This window comes from Seriola lalandi, unplaced genomic scaffold, assembly GCF_002814215.2.
Source record: "Seriola lalandi dorsalis isolate HSWRI2012SDOR001 ecotype SW California unplaced genomic scaffold, Sedor1 jcf7180002054971, whole genome shotgun sequence".
NCBI lineage: Eukaryota > Metazoa > Chordata > Actinopteri > Carangiformes > Carangidae > Seriola > Seriola lalandi.
In genome coordinates, this window is record NW_019525522.1 from 231,367 (window position 1) to 252,902 (window position 21,536).

Below are 21,536 nucleotides of genomic sequence, written 5' to 3' on the forward strand. Positions count from 1 at the left end.
TATATGTTTTTTTTTTTTTTTTAAAAAGCACAAAGTCAACTTTTTCTGTGTGCATTGTACAAAAATATTTTATTACAAACCAATCAAAACTGACATAAATATATTAACGTGTCCTTGCCAAGCTCAAGAGTTGAATTATTTCTACAGCATTTATTTTTTATTTTCCCTTCAGAAAGCTGGAGCTCAAGCTGACGGATGCTCTGACGCAAACAAACTCAAGGAAGGTTCAACTTCATTTCTCCATGGTCAGTATCTGTATGGACAATACATCATACTGATTATATTCATTTTTTGAGACATTGGTATGTTAGAGGACACAGGAACAAAAGCAAAGCACTGGAAAAACTGCCACAAATGCAATGAAGCCAACCTGGAAGGAAATAAAATTCTCTGAATGATGATTTGCACCGTTTGATGACAGGAAACATTTCTTTCCTTCAGCATCCTGACATACGATAGAGCCCCACTGATTACACGATTCAACTGTATCCCATTAACATGAAGCCAGAGCAGCCTACAATAAAAGTTGTCAAACCAAATCCCTTTGATTAATTGCTGAACCTGGAATTCAAGCTGAAATTGCTTTCTTCTAAATTACCACAGCACGAAATGTTCATGCATTGGAACAGCACTAAAATACTCAGTTTCATTTGCATTGAATTAGTATGGGTAGCTTTTACACACTTCATTTCAGGCCCACAAATTGATCTGAACTGACTGTTTACAAGGAGAGAGGCAAATAGCTGCAAGTAACATCAACAACAAATAGAAATGTCATTTTGCTCAACACTACAGTACAAAACTGCAAGTCCTTTTTAGCTGTTGTAGTTCAAAGTGGAGACTACACCTGCAGCAGACTGAATGATCAATAGCCCAGTGAAGAGCACTCGTTCTAAAAAGGGAAACTGGTGTCGCTATTAATCAAAAGAGCTAATTCCTCAGGTTTCCTCAATATTCCTCCAGATGAAAAGTCTTCCCATCAGATAACAGCTTGTAAAATGTGATGTAATAACTCGCAGAGGAGGTAGTGAACTCACAGCCCAACAGAGCTGTCCATCAAGAGTCCATGCATCCTAATGTTTGTTTTGTAAAGTTGCCTGGAAAGTGGTTCAGCTGCTCAGGCGTCTGTGCACTTGTGAATTCGATGAGTTAAAGGAACAGTTCAACATTTTGGGTAATTTGGGTTTCCTTATTGAGATTTGACAGTTAGACTAGAGGATCTATATCACGTATCTAAAGCGTGTGTACGCTAAATATGAGCCATCTAACAATTAGCTCTGCATAAAGACTCAAACCAGGAGGGAAACAGCTAGCATGGCTCTGTCCAAAATTTAAGATGTCCATCTCTAAATTCTACTAATTAATATGGTTATCAGTTAAATAAATCTGCGCTGAAATGTAAATGTTTTGATTTTCAGGGAGTTGCGTGCTGAAAGAAGCGTAGCAATTTCCTAGAAACTGGACATGTTTTCACTTTTCTGCTTTTTCTTTATGCTAAGCTAATCTAACTAGCTGTTGGTTCTAGCTTCATATTTAGCATACAGACGTGAGTGATATTAATCTTCTCATCTCACTCTTGAATAGAGAGCGAATGAGTGTATTTTCCAAAATGTCAAACCATTCTATTAACTACCGTAGATAATCAGAAATCTCCCCTACTCCTAAAATTTGAGCCATTCAAAATCAGACTGACATTTCCTCCATGCAAGTCAGTAATTACAGATGTGAATGGCAGGTGTAAAAAGGCCAGTCACTGAAAACACTGGAAGTTCTGTTTAGCCGGAGGAGGATGAACCAGTCACAAGTTTCTGCACATGTGTGGATTTTTCTCTTCGTCAAAAATCAAAGGGTGAAATGTCTTCAAACTAACAGCACAAGCGCTTTTTTTATTCACTTCGCTCGTGTTGAATCCAGGTCTGTCTGCCAATGAGCTCTGAACATGGAACATTAGCCTGAAGAGCTGAGCTTGAAAGATTAATGGTGATACCAGAGATTACTGAATCAAGTATGCATTATATTAAAAGAAAGATTCAAGGCATTCTCCCTTTTTAAGGTTTTCCATCCATCTGTCTGTCTTCCCTTTGTACTTGTCCCTGTCCGTCCATCTGTTGTACTTTATTCCCGTCATCACGCCTTCCCTCTCTTCGTTTTCATCCCTGCTGTGAGGTAGAGGAGCTGCAGCTTCATTCTCATCTGCAGACTCACAGTCTAGACGAGTCAGAAAGGTAGTAAACAAGTAAATGAATAAAGCAAGAAATAAAAAATGAGTGTGTTTCTAAAATGAGTTCAAACTTACATGAGGCAGACTGGCCATCTTCTTCATCATCACACTGTGATCAGAGTCACTGTAGACGTTATTGTCCTGGCCGGGGTCGTCTGCTAACATGTACAGCTCTCCAGCATGGACATCAGAAACATTTACCTATGTGGAGAGACAGATGGATGATGGACAAATATAATTTGTTACCGTCATGGACAACGTCAACATATTGTGCCAGACAAGATGGATGGATCCATCACACACACACACACACACACACACACACACACACACACACACACACAACTCCCCAGTCTGAAGCTGATACAATCACAGAGGAGAACAATATGAAGAGACAGACAAGAGAGATAACTGTCATGCTGTGGAGGTATGTTATACACCTACCTGAAATGTTTTAGGGTTGAATCCCAGCCAGAGAGTGTATCTATAGTCCCAGGAGCGTAGAGAGTAACCCATGACCTTTATGTCTTTAAGGTCAGGGAGGTCAGAGTTCACCTAATAGAAGAACAGTCAACTTTGAAAGCATCTTAAAAGCGAGCAAAAAAAAACTGTAGCAATCTTTCTGCAGTGCTGTCAAATCTGCAGCTGCCAACTCATCCTGCGAGCCAGCCGACGAGCTAATGTCAGGCTGCCAAGCTGGTCCGTACAAAGATTAACCTGCAGCAGGTGCGGCACTCATCTGGATATTTTAATTCAAAGATCATGTGCCTGAAGCTGGCAGCTCCGCTACAAACAGGAGCGGTTCAAAGAGCGACAGTGTAGCGATGGTCATGTAAATACTCATTCAATATGACTTCAGTCTTCATGACCTTCACACAAGTTTTGACATTTTAAATGCAATGTCAGAATCTATTCATTAAAAGTATCGGTGTGGCACATTGGTATTAATAATACGTCTGCTTCCTGACTGATACAAAACTATAATAATGTTTGTATTAGAAATACGCCTGCTTGGTGTGACGCTTCCTGACTGATACAGAACTATAATGATTTACCCTTTAGCCAGCTCATGAAAGCTTTTTAATTGGCTTTTATAAACACTCAGCTTCTGATACCTGTGGTGCATCAGCAGGTCGAGGGTACTGGCTAAAAGATATCGCCTCCTCATCCTCTCCCCTTTCTCTGTGTCGGAAAGTGTGGGCCAGGTTGTCTCCCTCTGTACACAGCTCCTCCTGAAAGCAAGAAAACAGACGGAAGAGTCAAGGAAATAAATGTCAGAGCCAATTAGGTCACCGTCATGTTGGCCATGTTTATGGAGGGTTTACCTCTTGATTCATTTTGTTTGGCCATGTACTGTACAAAGATGCCTGAAAGGTCTCGGTTCTGTTCTGGTGTTGCAATTATTAGAAAACAAGAATGTAATCTGAGGTAAATGACGTACTTTTGATTGCAGTATTTTTGTGCACTTTTATTATAACAGTTTGTTTCACCAATTACTCATTACCTACAGTGACTGAATTACAAACAAAACCACGTCTACAGCCATGTTAGCAGCTCTGTGAAGCTGTACTTGGGCAAACTGGCGCTTTGAGCTAAATGCCAATATCAGCATGCTAACACGCTCACAATAACAATGGTGACACACTGACGTTAGCAGATTCATGAATTACTACAAGACCATAACCTCCACCACTAAACTAGTTAAACAGTATAAAACTCTTATACTTATATTGGCCTTTTTAATGTGTCACTTTTTTGCAGAAGTTTATTAACAAGGGAAACTAAATAAATGTCCTTTTTTAAAAATCAGCTGAAGTGTAGAACACTAATTCTATTAGTGTTAATACTTGATTTTATTTATTTAAACTATCAGTGATGTTGCCAGAGATTTGATGACATTGAATACTTTTCACAAAGTGGATGATATACTCGTCAGAACATCCCATTATCTCAGACTGTGAAGTTTAAGTCAGAGTTTGTTTCCCACTCAGGTGCTCAAATGTGTAACTACAGCCTGAATAACATGACATGAACACTGCATTAGGGCCAGCAGTGCTTTAAGCTAAACACTAACATCAGCATGCTGACCAACAGTTCCCACAATAAAAATGCAGAGATGCTGATGTATAGCAGGTATAATGTTAAACTACGAATATTAAACCTCAAGGATCACCAGAGTCATTAGGATTCATCATTCAGTTTCACAGCAACCATCCAACAGTTGAGATGTTCCACCAAAGGGCTGAACCAACCAACACTGTCCTCGCTGCAGCCATGACACTGATAAATGCGACACAGCAAACTTTGCCATCAGAGTTGAGACAAGAAAAATTTAAAAATTTTTAAAAAATCAAGCAGTGATCACATGTCCCTCCTCTCTGAAAACTACTACCATTGGACAGATGTGTTAATTTTCATTTCTTGATACCTGGAAAGAAACATCAGCACAAGGTTCAGGTGCTCTGAGGCCGGCCATGTAGGAGACTGTAGGAAAAACATCCACCAACTCCACCACGTTTCTTATAACTCTGGCATCTGTAAGGATGAAGGATCAGCCAGTTAGAGAAAATTATTTAACCACCAAGAGCAAAAGAGTCAAGATATCAACTAAATTTTACTAGACACCCTGCACTGAAGTTTCATCATCATTGCACCATTTGCATTTGAAGCAAAAACTGTCTGGAGGCAAAATATCAAAGTGTATCCTTGTCTAAATACTTCTGAATTTCTCAATGTATATCAAAGACTTCATTAAAGTCAAGTTGGCATATTAATATATGTTCTAACAAGGTTTATGTGAGCAATTAAAAGCAAAAATTTTTAAATCAAAATTGAGATCCCTTTGACTTGACATTCATGCTGCTTTTAAAAAAGGAGAAATATGCATGTTTCAGGTTATCAGCAGTAATTTGTTGTCAGTGAAGAGTCTTACTCTGAAAGCTGTAGTTTGATTTGGTTAAGACATCAATAAAGGGGAAAGCAGACTCTCCCAGCCAATCATGAAGTGTGGTGACACCAGGAACGTAAAAGATAAGAGGGACACGTGTCGCCACATCAAAATTTGAGTATTTAGCCCATTCACCGTGTTCTCCTAACGACCAACCTGCAACGAGAGGGAGAAAGATTAAAGATGTTGTTTCAAAAAGACTGCGGCAGATGGAAGAAATTTAAAAAAAAAAAAAACAAAAAAAAAAACTCAGTGTATGAATCTATATCACAAATACCATTTTAGGTACAGAGAGGTTTTAGGTAATGTATTTTACTGATGTTTTTCCTCAGTCATCTTATATTTGAAAATTATGGTATTTGATTGAGCTTTACTGGGTATGTACCAAACAGTAATGAAGATGATTCACTTCAGCATCCTCCACTGAAGGAGACATTAAAAGAAATTGAGTTTCCAAGTGAAAGTTTTTTTTTTTGATTTTTTTTTTTTTTTTTATATAAAAAGGAGGTGGTGCAGAAAAATGAGATTTTTACAGCAAAATTGTGGAGGGAGGTAATGGCACAATATGCTGTTACAACACTGCCATCTGGTGGTGCAAGACAGGGACATTTTTGAGGTATTCATTTTACCAAAAACTGTAAAGATAAACGATCATATCTTGAACTCAAACGCCAGCACTACACCATCCTCAGCCATTCCCCGTTTATCCAAAAGCATGTGTCTACTCACCATGATCTGAGGTGAACACCGCCATAGTGTTGTCAGCCAGCCCGAGCTCATCCAGAGCACTGAGCAGTCGTCCAACCTGAGCGTCCATATATGACACAGCAGCATAGTAGTGCTGACGGACACGCAGCTGGAAGACAATAGTACAGGAGACTAACGTTTAACTCATAAGACGTGTTACAAATGGCTCAAAAAGAGTTAAAAGCAGTCAGTTCATACCTGGAAGTCTTTCGGCATTGGTCCATATGGAAAGCTAATGTTTAATTTTTGGACATCATCTCTCTTTCTCACATCCATCCAGGGGTTGTAGGCCACAGGAGGAAGGGATTTAGGGACATCAGGGTCAGGAGCCAAGGTCATTTGGTCTATGGGATACAGGCTCAGGTACTCCTGCAAATATACAAGCAACAAGTTTCAAAGCGGTGTTAAATAAAGGCAGGTATACGCGCATTCACAATACAAATAACAGGTGGATTTGCATCATGATGAAAGAAGAGCTTTACTTAGCTTTTTTGGCCCAGATATTGTTGTGGAAATTACTTAATTCGCCCATTTCCCTGAAATGTTATGGTATAATTCAGCAAATAAGAGATGACTATTGAAAATTCAAAATAGACTTTCTAAGGAGATTAAAGTCCTCTGGCCCTCTGAGTAAGTGAGATGTCCTCTGATGTTTCAGTTTGATTTATTTTTACCCTTCCAGAAACGGCATCTTTTTAAGCTTTGCACTGTTCTATGGGTGTGTCCATACAATGTGAGGTAAATCACATGTAGCATACATCACATGCTGACAGAGAGGAGCTGGCTTGACCTTTTCCCTCTTTTCATCTCTCAGCTCAAGACTATGTAGGAAACCCCTCTGGCACGCTGACATTCGTCTCTGCTCCGTCACTCTCTGCTCTCATTCAACTTCCACTTGATCATGCTGTCTTCCTCTTTCATGCTGGATTGCGTCTGCCATATATCCAGATCAGTTCTCATTTAATTCACTTCAGAGACGGTGTGTACATCTCACTTCTAGCTTTCAGAGGTTCCTTTCTGTTAGTCCAACACTTCACCACATGCAGCTGCACATCAAAATTACACATGAAGACCATCTGCAGCCAATATCAATACTGGTTTTCACAATACAACTTTGTTGATTTAACCATTATGTATGTTACGTCACGAACATTGTACAGAAGGTCTACACATGATGATATTGAGTCATGTACCTGTGGTATCCTGAAGGGTATGTGTGGTTTGTGAAAGCCAACGGCTAAGAAGAAAGGAACATCGTCATTGGCCAAAGTCTTCAGTAACCTCACTGCCTCATCTGTGGACTCCAGGTCAGGTAGGGTTCCCCCAGGCTGCTCTGTCACATTCACTGCACACAATAAGTTGGCGTGGAGTTCACCGTCTTCTCCTTTACACATCTGGAAACAAAGTTTTCATACAAATTATCAAGTCACTTTTTTATGTACAGTTACTACTGAGATTTCCATTACAAGGTTTGTTGGTTGGTCTCTTCAACTGATGGCACATAGAATTTCATATTGAGTTTATGCAGCCGTTTCTATTCAGACCTGATAAGTGCAGGTTGGTTTGGGAACAACTTTCAGAAATATTCAAATTTAAAATTATAGAAAGTTGAAGAGCTGTACATGTTAAAGTTGAAAACTGATTTAAAAGTTTAATGGTCACTGACTGGTACATTCACTAACATGGCATGCAGAAAGTAAAAGTAGTAGATGTACTGTACATTCTGGCCATTTGGTTGCACGAACATGTTCTAAATACAGCAGTGACATATATCATCATCTTAAAGAAGCAATGTGTAAGAAGGGGCCAACTGTCACATTTATACTCCAAACAAATAGGGGGCAGCATATTATCAGAAGGTTGGGGTGTCCACCCTTATCATGACAAACAAGGAAATGCACTCTTTGGCCCCTTCTCCCTGCTATCCCTAATGCTAACCCTGTTCCAGAGTTGTCAGTAAATCCATAAAGTTTTCACTGGCACTCTCTGTGTGCCTGTCATCTGAGGTGCGCATGAGAGCATGTGGCATGCATGTACCAGGACTGGGCTCATTGGTCCATCACATCCAAGTTTCAACCCTCACCCTCATGCTGAGCTAACATTAGCTTGAATAAATCTAACCTCAGCATATAGGGCAGTTGCCCTTAGTTTGCTACCAACTCCTGAGGAAAATATCTGCAAGCTCAGCTGGTAAATGCTCCACTCAGTTCAACAGCTAGTCCCCAACTTTTTTCAGTGTGTCATACGATGCTGAACAGATAGTGTACAGTTTGTTTACCAGATCTTTTTCTGAGAGTGACCCAAACAGTACAATTTACAGACCAGACTGCTGAACAAGTTCTGTAAGGCTCTGTAAAGCCAAGGGTGATGCAGATTCTGATGACAATTCTCTGTGGGTTCATCACTACAAATGACCCCTTTCACATTGTAATAGTGTTCTCAAGGGTCACAGCGACAGAAAGATTATTACTAACTAACTTAGATTACCACAGTCTAATAAGTGTTAGGATATTCAAACACAGATCACCAGCGCTGAAGATTCAGCCGCTGATGAGGACTGTGACACTGCTGCTGAGACCTTTGACAGCTTTTTATTCAGAGATTCAAAGGGCTAAGTGTTCAACACATAGGAGCTACTTACAATGTTGGACCTTCAGCGACTAGTGATCTACTTCAGACACTGACCCTGAAAGAGCCCTGCTGAGAAAAATGACTGTCTCTTTGTTACTGTGTAAAACTCAAGGTGTAACATGCACTACACCCAAAGTAGAGCCACAGCAATTTTCAACATCATAACTTTCTCCATTAGAAAATAATGGCATAGGTCTGATAGTAGTTCGAGAGTTTTGTTATGACCATTGAAAAGAACAACTATTTTATATAACAACTTTTTTCAGTAGCGCAGCAGGATCCTATATTCAGCAAATATTTGGGAGATGTTAAATGCTGAAAAGCAATTTGGCTTCTTACAGAAATGAAAAAAAAATTCCAAGTTAGGCTTTGTTGAACAAAAAATGATTGTTGTTCTTCCTGTTTAGAAGAGGTCTCTTTTGAATTTAAACATAAATAAAGTCTGAAAACGCAACTTTTTATTGCTAATTGAGATACCTGTGTAGTATTAGGTATTTAAGGAAATCATTTTTGAGCACTTCACATCTCATCGGTTGCCGGGTTGCCTGATAGGCCTGCATCACTCTTTGGAGCGCTCATGTGTATTAAGTCAGACACATAACTGACTTAATAATGGCACGTACCACATAGGCTTAGTCCTAACTGCAGCAGCCATGGAGTCGAGTCTGACCCACGGCCCTCTGCCCCCCTCTTCTCTCCCTAGCTTTCCTGTCCATCTTTCACTGCACTATCAGAATAAAGACAAAAATACCCCACAATACAACTTTATATAAAAAAAAAAATAAAAATAAAAAAATGGGAGAATGTCAGAGATAATCTTTCTTAGTCATACCTTTTGTTTCTCAAATCGAAATGAAGCTGGGTGGTAGGCAGGGATGGACCAGCTGTACGGGTAGTCATCGGAGTGGTTAGAGGCGATACCTAAACAAAGGAAATACAACCCAACCGTTGTTAATACTATGGACACAACATGAAAAGACATTTTATCAGCAAACAACAAAACCATGCAGATTTGATTCTTCTCAAATGCAGATCAGGCTCATCATTTACCAGCTGAAGAAATCTGTGATTCTTACTGCATTTTCAGTGACAACCGTTCAGTATTTTATGCTGTGCCAGAAGCATACCCTGTTTGTGAAAGATGAGCTTTATCCCTCAACGTTTACTAAAAATGTATATTATTAGTCTTACCTGGGTGAAACACCTTGCCCACAGACGTGGTGAAGTATCCTCTAGATTTAAAGTACTGTGGCAGAGTGGTGTAGTTTCCAGAATGGACTCTCCAGTAGGATTTGAAGTCATAGAGCCTGGTTGTATCTGGTCTGCGACTAGTTAACATGGATGTACGACTGGGAGCACACACAGCTTGCTGGGAGAGAAAAATACACATTCCAAGATTTCATTGAGGCTGTATAATCCAGTTAGTCTCACATCCACACAGACTGAATTGCTTCAAGAGTTTCAGACAGTAAACGCACCCAGCACCAACTGACCTGTGCATATGCATTCAGAAAAACTTGGCTTTTGGAAGCCAGCTGGTCAATGTTTGGTGATTTTACCACAGAGTCTCCGTAGCAGCCCAATGATGTCCGCAAATCATCTGCCATGATGAAGAGGACATTTCTCCTCTCTGAAAACAAACAACCACAGTTAATTCATATGTTTCACTGGTTTCGCAGATAACAAAATAAATCCAGCCCATACTTGGTCACATGTTTTCTTCTGGCCCAGTATATACCACATCTGGTACAATTCTGGTACAAACAGAAAATCTTGCCACTGTCAGACAACACTGGAGGACAACAGCTGGAATCTGCCCAGATGTAGACATAAATGGGCCAGACTCTGGTGGAGGACGCAGGCATATGTTGGGACAGGAGTTTCATTTTGCTATCTGGGTTACTGCTTTTAAATGAAACTCTTCAACAGTGAGGTCTGGCAGGGTCTCTGAGTTGCTGGGGGTGGAATAATTACTTTAAAAACTAGTTGTTAAACATTCAAGAACAGCAACAACAAGTCCAATGAATACTAAATGTAAGGTTGAGTGACACTGGGAAACAAATACCACAAAAAAGAGGAACAGAAACAAACAAGTTTCACTTCAACCAATCAAAATCCCAACACAAAAAAGTAAAACTCACAAACAGTGGGCCATTCAGTGAGTAAGTTAAATTAATTTACGCCAGGAAACTCTAGCTACAGCCTCTAAACAAACAGAATAATGAGCACTCATTAACGCTAATTTCAACGAGTTACTGAGATTTACTCCTCTCAAACCTGGCAGCCTGACTCTACAAGTCAACAAGTCAACATTACAACCAGAAAATGAAATGTTTAAGGAAGTCTAAGCCTCCACATTTTAAAACATTTTCAAAAGTTTTGCACATTACAAACTCTACCTCTTCTCGCGACAGCAGCGAGGGTCAGTGTGTGAAGAACCAGGAGGAGAAGCCATAGTCGGACACATGTGCACATTTTAGTTTCAGGTAAACAACTGAAGACGCCGTGTCTTTCAGCTATCTCTCCACAGCTCCTGTCTTCTTCCCTCTGTCCGGTGTCAAAACAAATCAGCGTGTTGTCGAGGTCTTTAAATAACTTCCTGATTATCACGTCGCTAGACTACTGTGTTTTCATTCGTCCCTTTAACCGTCGCCCCGCCCCAAACCGGTAATCACATTAGTTAAATGATGTGTCAATCATTTTTAATACAAGTAACTGACATTAGACAGTCTAATGGACAAGGTTAATGAGCAGTGGACTGGAAAACTAGGTGTACTGACCTATTGTGTGTGGTTCCTGGTACCTTTGCCTAGAGCACAGTGTTTCAGTAAATGTTATAACATCCTGTGCTGCCGGGAGTAAACTCCCTCAATTTGCACAATAGGTTAATAAGCACATCACGCTATATTATTATTGAAGAGAGACCTGGAAGCATTGCTGCACCTGCTACAAAGGAGCAGACAGGAAACTGTATATTAATTTTTATTAATTAGCTTTTATTTTGAAAGATATGACGGGGTTTATTGTCGCTATTTAACACTGCTGTAGCTGAGAGATGAAAGCTAAGGAGAAGTCTCACTCCTCATTTAGTTGGCTTCAGCAAACTTCGTAAGATAAATCCTAATTGTGCCTAAATAACACTAGCTGAATGATTATTAAAGGAGCAATAAGAAGTGGAAGTGAAAGATCTCTGTATTTACCTTTCCTACTGTAGAAATTGGTACATTTTCAGAAATAAATGTTTGTGGTATTGTTAAATTATCAGTGGTTCTATGTTGAGGAACATTAAGGTTATCATTAAGAGAACATCTTTACTTAGAATTAGAATTTATTTACAATGGAGAAATTGTTTTCATATGGTACACGCATGCGCGAGGCAACAGGCCCATAGTGAGTCGGACATTGAGTGGGACATCATTCTACAGATAGACGATCTTTGGTCACAAACGCTGCTCCAGAAACATGGCAGACAACGCGGTTAAACGTGAAGCGGATAGTATTGAAACTGATGAATTATCTCAGAAAGTAAAGCGGGCGAAGGCTGACCAGGAGAATGGTCGAGGAGAAGCTGGAAAGGAGCCTGAGTCAGAGAGTATCCTGTCTGGGTTTAAAACATCCAACATCTTGCGTGATTCTGCCCGGGAGAAGAACATCTTTGTCCATGGAAAGGTAAAGTTAGCTAACTTTGCTGTTGGAGGGTATTTAGCTGAATCTGACTGTGGTTAAGGATTTAATCGTGGGGGGAGGGAAAACAGGGAAATGTTTTATTGTTATACGCATTCAAAGTGGAGTGAGTAGATTTGTAAAAGAAAAATATAATATTCTCTTCCGGTTAGATATTTCAAAATAATAGTCTGCGTACTAGTGCCCTATTGTAAAGATTGACTTCATACAAATGAGTACCACAGCGGTAGGATTACGAAAGGACAGTTGTGCGTTTTTTTTATTTTTGGAAAGACAGACAGAAATGAAACTGTTGAACATGTCATCTGAAGTTGGCAGATCAGGATGCTGTGGTCATTCTGGAGAAGACTCCCATCAGAGAAGACAACCTGCCTGAGATCTTCAGTGGTTCCAGGCTGAAGCTGGAGATGAAAAACGACATCTACAGCACATATCGCCTGCAGGTTCCTCCTCACCTCAATGGTATGGTCCTAAATAAATAAACAGACCGAAGATCCTGTCATTCCAGCAGCCACTTCGGTCAGCTAGAGGGAAATGAGATAATCTGTTTTTCTGTTTTGCAGAGATTAAGACCACAGTGGTGTGTCCAGCCACAGAGAAGCATGTAAAGAAATACCAGCGTCAGGATTCTTTTCTGGTCGAGGAGACGGGGAAGGACTATCAGTCCATCACTCTGCCCTACATTCAGAAGCAGAGTTTCAGCGTGCAAGTCAGTGTCCTGAAATCACCTCCTCTCATACAATATTCACTTTTAAATGTACAGCACTAACTGTGTTTTTGTCACAACTTTTCACCCTTCAGTGGGTGTACAACATCCTGCAGAAGAAGGCAGAGGCTGATAGGATAGTTTACGAAGATCCGGACCCAAAGGTGGGCTTTGTCCTCCTCCCTGATTTCAAATGGGACCAAAAACAGGTGAGAAACCAGGAATATTGACCACAGTAGAAGCCGAACAACATTCTTCTTCCTCTGCCACCTACAGATATTTTTTTAACTTAACTGGAAGATACCTGTACAAAGGCTAACTAGTGCTGCTGCCTTATATTACTTGTCTGTCTGTGTTGTTACAAAGCATGATAAATTGTCATGTGGCAATAATAAATGGCTCCAAATCTGACCACATTAGAAGTTTAATACTTGAGAAATATTTAAACCTATAATGAAACCTATCCAAAACTCTGAACTTTTCCTTTTAAATGTATCTCTCACTGCAAAGTGAAAATGAGAGAGAGGAGGGTTACTGGGATCTGTATGTTCAGATTCTTAGGCCACTAGACTAAACAGTTTTACAATATCTGCCTTCCTCCTGCAGGTCGACGATCTGTACCTGATTGCCATAGTACATCAGAGGGACATCAAGAGTCTGAGAGACCTGACATCAGAGCATACGCCACTGCTGCAGAACATCTTCCAGAAAGGAAAGGTGAGGTCATAGTCATCCCTGGGTTTGTCTGGGAGAGTCCTCATCTTCCCTCAGCCACCATTAAAGTGATCTGTGAGCATCGTAATCATCATCAACAACCAATTATGTGATTTGACGTAATTGGTAATGATTTTAGAGAGCTAGGATAAGACTTCGCACTTTGAAGTAGAGAAGTCCTGGGGATATCCATGATGATAAGCAATAGAAAATGATTGATAATACCTGTTTCATTGTGACTTAGGAGGCCATCCTGCAGCGCTACAACCTCCCAGCCAGTCAGCTGAGAGTCTACCTGCACTACCAGCCGTCCTACTACCACCTCCACGTCCACTTCACTAAGCTGGGCTACGAGGCTCCAGGCTGTAGTGTGGAGCGCGCCCACCTCCTCTCAGACGTCATCCAGAACCTCCAGTCTGACCCCGACTACTACAAAAACCGGACACTGTACTTCCCCCTGAGGGCAGACGACGGACTGCTCAGCAAGTTCAAGGAGGCAGGGAGGCTGTAACGTAACTCATGCACTTAGTCCCCACATTACTAGATTTCCATCCAAACTGTTTTTTTTTTTTAGAGTGCCAGACAAAATCCAAGCATCTTTTTTGTGGTTTTGTTTTTTATCAATTTGTTCAACAAAGGGATTTCCCCTCTTTCAGCAGCAACTGTACTAGCCAGTTAGCTGTATCCTCCTATCAAAACACATGTGTACAAAGTGATTCTTTAGCTATAAAAGAGATTTTTCTATCAGTGGCATCAGATGAAATATTTTGGAGAATTTCAAATCTCCACTAATTGATAATCACACATCATTTGTACGTGTTTCAGTTGGACCAGCCACCATTTTTTAAAACAATTTTTATATTTGACATGCTTTCATTACGAGGAGGAAAGAAGGAAGGGGTAAGTGTGACTCGCGTCAAATCAGTGGATAAAACATTTTTAATAATGTTGTCTAATGTTTTGTATATGTTATCTGAATGTTGCTGATTACATTAAATAGATTTTTCTACTCAGTCTGTTAATGTTGTCACTTGTTTTGAACAACAGCATAGGACTAACTGTAGGCTGATGTCTCTAAAGAAGACAAGTAGGAAGCACTTCTGACCTTTTATATGTCGGTTTCCCATCACATCTGGTGGTGCTGCAGTAACGTGGCAGATACTATGATTTAAGGCAAACAAGCCGTGTTTATTTGTATAGCTCCTCTCAAACACAAAAGCAGTTCACACTATCAAGTTTCATATTCAAACTCATTTGAGGACACAGTAAATACACACATTAACTCCGACACTAGATGGCAGCCTTAATCCTGAAAGGATCTACTGTGAAATTATCAAAAACAAACACAAACTCCAGTTTCTGGTCATAAGCAGGGGTTTCTGTTTGTCTGTTTTCTTTACACCAAGAAAGCCGATGGTATGTTGTAAACTATATTTTTGCAGGTTATGTAAACACAAGGCTATAATTTTGTACAAAACAATATTTAACCTGGGTCTGCTGACATTTGGAACTGAAATACCTTGTTTAGTTGGACTGATGCACATAATGCCAGAGGTTCACAACTACACAAATGTATAAAAAACCCTCCTCCTCCTGCAAAGTTCAGTAGTACAGTCTAAGAAAGAAATCTTACATTGTGATAGTCAGAGCTGCTTTTACTGGTTTGGGTATTTAAATGTAAGAGCAGTTAAATGAAATCGAGCAGTTCTTTCGATGTTTAGACTTGATACATAATTACATTGTTTGGGAAATTTTTGACAATATTTTCTTATCTCATCTGAAGTCAGTTGGGCGTCGCTCCGCGTTGTGTTTATGGTGCGTTCTGGTGTCACTCGTAAAAATGAAAAGTGGCTAATTAACAAGAGGGAATTAAATTATGAAACTATTATTTATGGATCATTATATCCAGGAACAATATCAAGAACCCTTCAGTGATCTGTGGAATCCTAATTCTCTCCAACTTGTTCATTAAAAACTGTCAAGGAAAGTTGGTTAAATTCCAGATATACATGTTGGAATATGATCATTGTGAAATATTCAACAATCAAACACTAAGCATTTTAAAAGTCTTTGAGGCAATGTGTCAGTGGGTTTTTGAAAAAAAATACTAATAGGATTAATGGATTATATGTTGGATTAATTTTTTTTATTTTAATAACCACAGAAACTGTGGACCCCTCCAAATGTTGTATCACTGAAAATGGCAAATTGTCTAATAAGTCGAATTAATATTATTTGCCTGTAGTAGCTATAAATCTATTATCTATCTATTATGTTATTTTATGTGTAACCTATGTTTATATCTTTGTGTAAGTGTCATTTTAAGAAGTTTACATGTTGCAAGTGGAACTAAAATGATTGATCAAAAAAAACACTGAATGTATCTCAATACAAATGGATCAGAAATAAACATCACATTGTAGCTAAGATATTGCCTATTAACATCACAACAGAGTTCAGTGTCAAGGAACCTGCTCATAAATAGCCGTGGTGTAAGGATATACAGTATTTGACATAAAGGTTATTATTACATATTACACTAAGATCACAAACTATGTTCAATATTCTGGTCCACAAAAGGTTATTTTGGGAATAGACATTCATGCTACCATGACGCCTCTTTGATATCAAATAAGTCTGTTACAAGCCTTAAGCGAGATTGTGACGAAAAATGATGGTCTTTTATTCACAACTGTTGCTGTTTGCTTTATAATGATCTGCAAATCATGGTTAACCCTGCATTTTCCTTGCAACTACAACTGTTGGAATGTATTCCGAGCCGAGCCTGAACGCAGCACCGCAGGGCTGAGGACGCCCAGTCAGGACTGAGACAAATAATCCAATCATTAGTCCACCACTAGCGCCGATGTCTTGGTTCCATGCTCTGAGGGATGACTTCACTCTGAGGCCGTTTGAGTTCCAGCAGACACCGTAAGTACCCGCCGTGTTTGTCAGGAGCTGTACAAAACAAACGCACTTCATCTCTGTGAGAAATCAACTTCAGCTTTGTTGCGTGTTTGGAGATTACTTATTGGTGCTGCGGTTGGGAATTATGCAGTTTGTTTGGTGATCGATACATGTGTTCGATACGGTGTCCTGCGATGCTTTGCTTTGATTTGTGCATCGACTGAAGCGGCTGAGGCAGTTAAAAAGTGTTTTCTGTTTGGCTCATGATCTGCTGGCAACATGATGAGGCCATGTAGGTGGGCGTCTTTTCGGCATCCTTGAAGTTTTTTTCTCAAACATCTCTATGAATTTCCAGCTGAGATTTGACGTGTGTTTATTAATTTTCTCTAATGTTCTGTTCGACGTCAGGGTGAAACATTGAGTCTGGGTTCAAGTCATCATCAGACAAAACTTTGCCAGCAAAGTAATCAACTCTACTCTTAGAAAAACATTGCTTTTTCCATTGGATGATGCATTCCCAGTGAAATTAATTCAAGTCAGTTGAGAGGTTACTACTTATTGTGATTTGTTCTCTATGAATTTGGTTCATTAAGAAGTATTTCAGGTTAAAATAATTTGTGTAAACTGGCTTGAACTGGCTAATCTGTCAATACCTCCCTGAAAATTAATTCCCTTATAGGTGAATACTTAAAAGTGCAGCAGCTCTCATGCAAATTGTCCCTATTTGTTTTTTTTAATTTGATTTTAGACTTAAATTCAAAGTCATACTCCTTCCTTTTTTTCTTTACAGACAGCCTCCTCCTACACTCAGCTGTACTGCTGTCAGATCTTTGAGATCATACAGAAACACTCACTCCCACTGTGACACTGTGTGTGAGCTCAGTGTTTGGTGGAGGCAGGTCAAGGACGGTCCAGATTAAACAGTTAGTGTTCACTGTGTGTGAACCGCTGTAATCCTGAACACAGATACTGACTGATCCAGAACAGAGTCGTGTTGTCTGTCAGCGAGTGGGAATGAAAGACTATTGATCTGCTGCTCTGATCCTCGCGAGGACAAACTGTAGAGCAATGTAGACTTCTGATTGAAGTGCTTCTAAGTGCTGTGAATGATGATAAACCAAACAAAAAGTGCACTTTAAAGCCTCCACAACCTTGATGAATTATTATGTTCGACCAGTCATTTGCTGTAAATGCGGTTAGCATTATCACACTGGATGAGGATACATGAGTTTAAGGGCATCGGTGCTGGTAATCTGACTGAGAGGCTTGATAAATACGCCTGTGTATGTGTGTGAGACCTGTCAACTGTCACAGCCATGCTGATTAGAGGGCTGATCATGTCATCTGTCACTGGGTCACTGAACAAACCCGCAGAGGTTTTACAGCGACGTCCTGTTTACTGTTCCTCTCTGTGAGGAAATCCTATCACGATGATTCACTGATACGTAATTAGACAATCAGACATGTTGCTGTTGCTGCTGTGACCTGCTCAGTGTGTTCAGACTGGTCTCTGCTAACGTGTGTGTTTGTTGTTTTGTTGTTTTTCCTGTGCAGCCTGAGTGAAAGTTGTGTCTTGCCATTGATTGTCACAAGGGAGGCACTGAAGCAATCACTTGCTGATTTGCTTTTCCTCAGTTCAGTTCAGTTGCCATCGTGTACATTCAAGTCAAACTCAATATATCAGCAGATTCTGGTGAAGATAATAATTCAAAACAATGATTATTCAGTCTTTATTTGTATTAAAGGAGCACCACCAATTCCAAACTTAAAGGTCAGCCATAGCCAGTGCCACCACCTATGAAAACAATTATATCATGTCTTGTGTGGCTCTGGAGGGCATTTCCTAATAATGATGTTGTTGGTTGCATTATGGGAAATGTAGGATCTCTGGATCCTGGAGGACTCCTTAATAATTGGTGTTTTCAGTTTGGACCTTGGTGGTGCAGCACAGCTTTAAGACTTTTGGACAACTTCACTACCCAGAATGTCTGTCTGTGCAGGGGTGTCAGGAAACGTAAGCGTCTCTGTCTGAAGGTGCGATCACATTCAATGAAAACTGCCCTGTGAAAAATGTAAATTTATCAGGGCAATTGCAAACACTGTGGACAGCCTGTAAGAGATGCACGCTCAAATGTGTCCGTTGTGCAGACGTCTGTTGACATGAGAGGGAAGACAGATCTTATATTCAGAAGTGTGATGCTAAACCTTTTTGTTTCTTGTGGGAATAGAGGTGATGAGGAAGTTTAATTTTTGATTATATCTCAAAATTTCTGTGAATGGACGCCTCCGTCCGTACTAACATACTGATATTTTGGTTTGCCAAAGTTTTGATTTGTAACTTCCTGTGTGTGTGTGTGTGTGTGTGTGTGTGTGTGTGTGTGTGTGTGTGTGTGTGTGTGTGTGTGTGTGTGCATGTGTGTGCGTGTGTGGAAGAACTACTGCCGAAACTCCGGTTTCTCTCTCTTGCAGCTGATGATTTAGGCTGATAAGTTGAGTATTTTTATTTTTGAAACCTTGCCTGCAACATTAGTGCATTTCCAGGCATTTTGCAGTATTGTGTTTGCTTCGTCTGTGGTCAAAGGTATGCAGTAGAGAATATGCTGATGGAGAGATGAAAGAGCTGCAGTAGCCTGTGTAAGTGATGATAAGTAGACTGGACATGACCCACAGAGGACGGTAGAGAAGAATCTGTTTGCATTCATCGTCCTTTCAGTCGCTGTGTCCCTCTACAGTTCATTTGTTGCCAATAGTATTAAATGCACAACGGAGAAAAACATATTTGTTGTGATATCTGGTGATGATTTTCTGTCTTTCGCACATCAGATTTTGAGCAGCTGTGGTTTGTTCCTGCAGCCTTTCAAACAAAGTGAACATGCTCTTGTTTATGAATTTGTCAGATTGAACTTTTCTCATGAAATAAAAATCACATCTGCAGCCGTGCAATAAAGCGTATGGTTTCAGCCTGTTGACCGTCCATCCGTAAAACGTCAAACATGCCCAAATCAAGCCTAAAGACAAGCTCACTGACCTGAAACACCAGCGGTGAGATGTACCATGAACCCACATTTTATACCCTACAATCAGAGAACAGTATCATCCAACTGGTCTACTCATCGCAATTTTACAAATGTCAGAAGGGAGCAATGAGCTGCGGCGTCCGTGTGTTGATGCTCCATAAAAGCCTCAGTTAGAGGTTATTAGCTTGTCATCATTCACTTAAATTCTTTGAATCAACTGCTCGTCTGCCTCCTGTTGCTTCAACACACACACACACACACACACACGAACACACACACACACACACACATACACACAGCTGAAGAATTCTGTTTTGTTTATATCGTCCCATAAACCTCAGCTGGGACCTGAGACGGAGAGAAAGAAGGGACGTTTTCAGCTTTTTAGAGGAATGTGTACTGCGTGCAATCTCACAGATACACACACACACACACACACACATACACACACACACCACCCAATGCGGCAGGCTTAGGGCTGGAGTATGATTACAGGCCTATTTACATTACAACATAGAGCGACAGAGAAAGGGGGGTGAGAGATTGGCAAAAAGAGAGAGAGAAGATGGTTTCCAGATGTGAGGTGGAATTCAGAGCTACAGAGTGACTCCCCTCCTCCTCCTCTTTCAATCTGGATCAGCCTGCGCATGTTGCAATGGAGAGAATAGCAGACAGAGGGTAACCACAAAAGAAGAGAGAAGGAAAAGGCGTTGCTCTGCAGGGGTGAGTGAGAGGAACTTGAGCCGGCAGAGGGAAAAGAGGAGTGGAGATGAGGAAGGGGATGGAAAGACTATGGAAAGAGGAGGAGAGGGAAGAAAAGCAGGGCCTCTTGGTTGACCACAAGTCAAAAATCCAAATTGAATTTCAGCTCGTTGGAGGCTGTTGTAATGTTGGTGTGCAACAAATCCACCAAAATGAAACACTTTGCAGAGTTTTTTCCAAAACACCACGCTGTACTCCCCAAATGTTTGTAGCCATCTTGCATTGACGAGTGTTTTATCTGAGCTCGTTTCCATGGTCCGGTGTTTCCCGCAGGTTGAGAATTTACTTGCAGTGGTGGGTGGTGCAGCGTGTGACAGATGTGCATGCATAGACTCATGCAGTTTTGAGGGGGGCAGTGTAAGTGAGATCATTTAATGTAGCCACAGTTTACAGGTGTCCCCTAAACGCTTCACATACAGGCTATCGATAGATGCTGCAGAGAAGCCTCTGGTTCCCACTCAGTTACTGCAGCACTCACAACTCAAACAGGTGTGTGGCCAAGAATGGGTTAGTTTGAAATAAGTGAAATAAGACGTTCTAATGTAACATTTACCTGATCTAAAACTGAGTAAGTAGAGCCTATGTGTGGGAAACACTGGGTGTCTTTATACATAATAGGCAACATCGATCATAGATGACGGTCAGACATATAAAAACAAGAATAACCACCTCACTAGTTTCAGGTTACATCCCTGTTTAGTAATTTAAAATATGAACCAATTCTGTGAAATTTTGTAATAATTGCTGTTTGAAAAGTGTTTTCTGAGGTCACTGTGACCTTGGCCTTTGACCTTTAACCACCAAAGTCTAATCAGTTCATCCTTGAGTCCAAGTGAACGTTTGTACCAAATTTGAAGAGGTTCCTTCGAGGCGTTACAGAGATACTGAGTTCCCAAGGCCAAAACTGTTTTTTGTGAGGTCACCACGCCCTTGACCTTTGACCCCCAAAATCATCAGTTCATCCTTGAGTCCGAGTGAATATTTGTGCCAAATTTCAAGAAGTTCCGTCAAGGCATTTCTGAAATATCGTGTCCACAAGAAAAGGGATCTGAAAACAACATGCCTCCGCCTCTGGCTGTCGCTGGCGTCGAGGCATAAAAATGAAAAAAATGTGGCCCCTCATTCTTTAAGAAGAGGGTTCTGTTGCAGAGGTATTTACTTACATTATATTATCTTCTTTTATATATATATATATATATA

The 21,536-nt window shown here is 40.3% G+C and overlaps 3 protein-coding genes across 4 annotated transcripts in view; 2 read left to right on the top strand and 1 right to left on the bottom strand.

The window, feature by feature from the left end:
- Positions 1–40: 40 nt before the first annotated feature.
- ids (iduronate 2-sulfatase) lies at positions 41–11,156 on the bottom strand. Its single transcript, XM_023395888.2, has 13 exons — positions 10,946–11,156; positions 10,040–10,176; positions 9,738–9,915; positions 9,379–9,467; positions 7,109–7,309; positions 6,114–6,284; positions 5,898–6,024; positions 5,154–5,324; positions 4,650–4,756; positions 3,337–3,453; positions 2,666–2,776; positions 2,297–2,422; positions 41–2,208 (listed from the first exon to the last, which is right to left on the bottom strand). Exons 1-13 carry the CDS (start codon positions 11,019–11,021, stop codon positions 2,128–2,130), a joined length of 1,692 nt encoding a protein of 563 aa, XP_023251656.1. The 5' UTR covers positions 11,022–11,156; the 3' UTR covers positions 41–2,127.
- An 812-nt stretch (positions 11,157–11,968) lies between these two features.
- Positions 11,969–14,663, top strand: dcps (decapping enzyme, scavenger). Its single transcript, XM_023395918.2, has 6 exons — positions 11,969–12,215; positions 12,542–12,692; positions 12,794–12,939; positions 13,032–13,145; positions 13,543–13,653; positions 13,895–14,663. Exons 1-6 carry the CDS (start codon positions 12,009–12,011, stop codon positions 14,159–14,161), a joined length of 996 nt encoding a protein of 331 aa, XP_023251686.1. The 5' UTR covers positions 11,969–12,008; the 3' UTR covers positions 14,162–14,663.
- Positions 14,664–16,426: 1,763 nt separating this feature from the next.
- Positions 16,427–21,536, top strand: part of LOC111646460 (uncharacterized) — a 46,611-nt gene continuing 41,501 nt past the window's right edge. For both annotated transcript variants that reach the window (XM_023395949.2, XM_023395950.2), the window contains exon 1: positions 16,427–16,581. In XM_023395949.2, the coding sequence (XP_023251717.1) occupies positions 16,517–16,581 (65 nt within the window). In that variant the 5' untranslated portion in view covers positions 16,427–16,516. The remainder of the gene's footprint in view (positions 16,582–21,536) is intronic.